The sequence below is a fragment of the Triticum aestivum genome, chromosome 7D (genome assembly GCF_018294505.1).
Source record: "Triticum aestivum cultivar Chinese Spring chromosome 7D, IWGSC CS RefSeq v2.1, whole genome shotgun sequence".
In the NCBI taxonomy this organism is placed as follows: domain Eukaryota; kingdom Viridiplantae; phylum Streptophyta; class Magnoliopsida; order Poales; family Poaceae; genus Triticum; species Triticum aestivum.
In genome coordinates, this window is record NC_057814.1 from 114811708 (window position 1) to 114815740 (window position 4033).

General features: G+C 55.0%; 1 protein-coding gene across 1 annotated transcript; it reads left to right on the forward strand.

Annotated features, from left to right (window-relative positions):
* Positions 1 to 956: 956 nt before the first annotated feature.
* LOC123168757 (pollen receptor-like kinase 3) lies at positions 957 to 3184 on the forward strand. Its single transcript, XM_044586623.1, has one exon. The coding sequence runs from the start codon at positions 981 to 983 to the stop codon at positions 3021 to 3023; it is 2043 nt and encodes a 680-aa protein (XP_044442558.1). The 5' UTR covers positions 957 to 980; the 3' UTR covers positions 3024 to 3184.
* Positions 3185 to 4033: the final 849 nt, after the last annotated feature.

The following is a 4033-nucleotide window of genomic DNA, read 5'->3' on the forward strand; positions in this document are numbered from 1 at the left end:
ACATTTCAGTTAGCCCAATTTTCAAACCACGATGCCTTTGTACCTGTTTTCACAAAGTTCATATACCAAAAATTAAATCTCACACATATTTTAAATCTAGTTCAGGAAAATCATTTTTTGGAACTCAGTGAAATGGATTTTGAATGTAACTGAAAGATAACTAATCGTTGAAATGTCAAATGACTGATAGCTATTTTTGAAATGAGTGAAATCATTTGAAATTAGTGAAATCCATTATCTAAAATGAGTGAAAAATTGGATATAAGTGTAATCTATGTTTTGAATTCATGAAATCTATTTTTTGAAATCAGTGAAATTAAAACTAGTTCAAATGTATCCAAAATTGATCTTGTTATGAAGATCTTCTTGGTATGAATTCAAATATATAAAAGAATATCCAAATTTGATCTTGTTCTGAAGATCTTCCGCAATAAAATTAAATGGAAGTCTTTTGATGGGGAAGAGAGATTATTTTAGCATATGCATGCAGTCGGTCTTCTCTCCAACCTTTCTCTCTCCTGACATAAAGCTACAAGAGCATGGAGAAGGCCCACATGTATTTCTATGTATTCCTATTCATCTCTCATATACACAAAAACAAGGGCACAAATACCTAAAAGCACTCCAACGGTGGATGCTCCACCGGTAGCTCCCGGCTCCGGTAAAAAACGTTTTCGCTAGTGAAGGAGATCAGCTGGAAGAAGAAGAAGGCCTGTCCACCGTTGGATCTGCATCCAACGGCTCAAAACAATCAACCGACCCAAATTTGAAACTCAGGCAACTTACATCTAGCCATTCCCAGTAATTTGAACTGGTGAGATCCATGCCTCACGCGCGCGCATGCGGCCTTGGCGCCATCCTCGGCCGGCCGCCCTGCTATTCCGGGCGAGGAAGCAGAGCCCCAAGAAGCCAAAACCACCCGGGAACCATCCTCCCCAACCTTAGGCGCGCGCGTCTCACACGCCGGCCTCCCCGCCACCATGGGCCCCTCTCCGCACCACCACCACCTCCTCCTCCCCCTCCTCGTCGCCGGCATCGCCGCCGTTACCCTCCCGGCGTCCACTGCCCAGGGCATGAGCGAGACGGAGGCGCTGATCCACCTGAAGAAGTCCTTCTCCAACTCCTCCTCGGTCTCGTCGTGGCTCCTCACAGACAACGGCGGCCGGTCCCCGTGCGCCCCGGGGTCGCACGAGTGGCACGGCGTGGTGTGCGCCCGCGGCAAGGTCGCCGGGCTCCGCCTCAGCGGGCTCCAGCTCGGCGGCACCATCGACGTCGACGCGCTCTCCAGCTTCCCCGACCTCCGCTCCGTCTCCTTCGCCGGCAACAACTTCACCGGCCCGCTCCCCAGCTTCCACCGCCTCACCGCGCTCAAGTCCATGTTCCTCTCCGACAACAAGTTCCACGGCGACATCCCCGACGAGTTCTTCCCGAACCTTAACCACCTCAAGAAGCTCTGGCTCGACGGCAACGAGCTCTCGGGCCCCATCCCGGCGTCCCTCGCCAAGGCCGAGCAGCTCATCGAGCTCCACCTCGAGCGCAACAAGTTCTCCGGGGAGCTCCCTCCCGCGCCGCCCCCGGCGCTCAAGGCGTTCGACGTCTCCGACAACGACCTCGACGGCGTCGTCCCGGAGGCGTTCCGGCGGTTCGACGTCAGCGGGTTCCGCAGGAACCAGTACCTCTGCTACGTGCCGACCCCCGGCCAGCCGTGCAAGCGCCCGGAGATCACGCCCGAGTCGACCAGCTGGCTCGGCGTGGTGCTGGCCATGCTGCTCGCCTTGGTAATCGTGGTCGTCGTCGTCTTCTCCGCGAGCGGCGGCCAGCCGGCCCACGTCCACGGCTACGACCACGCCCACAAGGGCGACACGGAGGAGGCGCCGCCGGTGAACATGGTGAAGCAGGGATCATCCACGGCGCAGAAGCGGAGCATGTCGTGGCTCGGGAGGAGGACGGGAGGGTCGTCGGCGGGCGGCACCGGCGGGGGGCACCGGCGGGCGTCGTCCGCGGCGAAGGTGGACGACTTGAGCACCGGGGGCGTCACCGGGGACCTGGTGATCGTGAACGACTGCAAGGGCGTGTTTGGCCTGACGGACCTGATGAAGGCGGCGGCGCAGATGATCGGCAGCGGCGGGCTCGGGTCGGCGTACAAGGCGGTGATGGCCAACGGCGTGGCGGTGGTGGTGAAGCGCGCGCGCGACATGAACCGCGCCACCAGGGTCGCGTTCGAGGCCGAGATGAAGCGCCTGGGCGGCATCCGCCACGCCAACCTGCTGCCGCCGCTGGCGTACCACTACCGCAAGGACGAGAAGCTGCTGGTCTACGAGTACATCCCCAAGGGCAGCCTCCTCTACGTGCTCCACGGCGACCGCGGCGTGGACTACGCGGCGCTGGACTGGCCGACGCGGCTCAAGGTGACGGCCGGCGTGGCGCGCGGCGCGGCGTTCCTCCACGCGGAGCTCGCCGCCGCCGGCCACGACGTGCCGCACGGCAACCTCAAGTCCTCCAACGTGCTCCTTGCGCCGGACTTCGAGCCGCTGCTGGTCGACTTCGGCTACTCCAGCCTCGTCAACTACACGGAGTCGCCGACGTCCATGTTCTCGCGCCGGGCACCCGAGTGCGTGGCGGGGCACCCGGCGTCGGCAAAGGCCGACGTGTACTGCCTCGGCATCGTCCTCCTCGAGATCCTCACCGGCAAGTTCCCGTCGCAGTACAACGCCAACGGCGGCACGGACCTCGTCATGTGGGCGACCACGGCGCAGGCCGACGGCCACGAGCAGGACCTGTTCGACCAGGCCATCGTGACGGCGTGCAAGTACGCGCTGCCGGACATGAAGCGGCTGCTGCGGATCGCGATGGAGTGCGTGGAGACGGACCTGGAGAGGCGGCCGGACATGAAGCAGGCCGCGTCGAGGGTGGAGGAGGCGGTGGCCGCCGCGCTGGCGACGGTGAGGCAGGAGGCACCCTCGCATGCCGCGGTCGTGAGAGACGAGTCCATGCAGCGGGTGACGAGTGCCGGCATCTCGTGAGGCGGTGGCATGGCGGACGAGGCTGGCCGGAGTCAGTTTTTGTAAATCCATGTATGCCATTGGTGCCCTTTTACCTAGCCCCCTTGTATGTATTTCAGTAGCCAAACTCTTGTACATGTAAATGTAGCTCCAGAAATGAGCAATCAGAGATTTCACAGTTTTCTCCAGGGAAAATAGAACACACATATACACATCGATACACAAAGCACAAGGAAAGATAGGAAGGTGGGAGGGGATACATTTAATAGTATAGCGAATAGCCGGCTATATAAATTTGTCATGTCACTTATAGCTAAATTTATTGGCTCCTAGATGCATATGCACCCATTGTCTAAATACACATTTTAAAAAGTTGAAAAAATCCGGAACAAAAATTCCATGGGTATATCCGGACATTCTATGTGCATGCACAAAGTTTCGGTGAAAAACAACATTTTTTGTGGCTTGTGTAAAAAAATAAAGAAATGCAAAATGAATAGTTGTAATGAAGCATCAGAAATTGTCTTTTTTACACAAGCCACAAAAAACCTCGTTTTCACCGAAAACTTTGTGCACGCACATAGAATGTCTGGATATACACGCGGGATTTTTATTCAGAATTTTTCAACTTTCCAAACTGTGTATTTAGACAATGGGTGCATATGCACCTAGAAGCCATTGCCAATTTTCGGCCATACTAGTATACTCTATCATTAATATATGGCGCATATGTTTCTTTCACAAAGGGTCTTGGAGCTCGTACTATAGTCGGCTGTAAGTTTGTAGCCTGCTTCTGTTCTCTCTAATTCAACTCGGCAAAAATATATTAAATCTTACAGCCCACCTAGATCAGCCAATTGTACTTGCTCTAAAAGCATCTCGAGCAGTAGTCCAATTTTAGAGCATAACTCTATAGGGCTTTGGGACAAAAAAAACCTCCTCAGTAGTTGTCCTTGTTACACATTTTTGCAAAATATAATAAAATTGGGCAGCCCAAAAAAAAAGGGCAACATCGGTTGCGTATCTGTGGC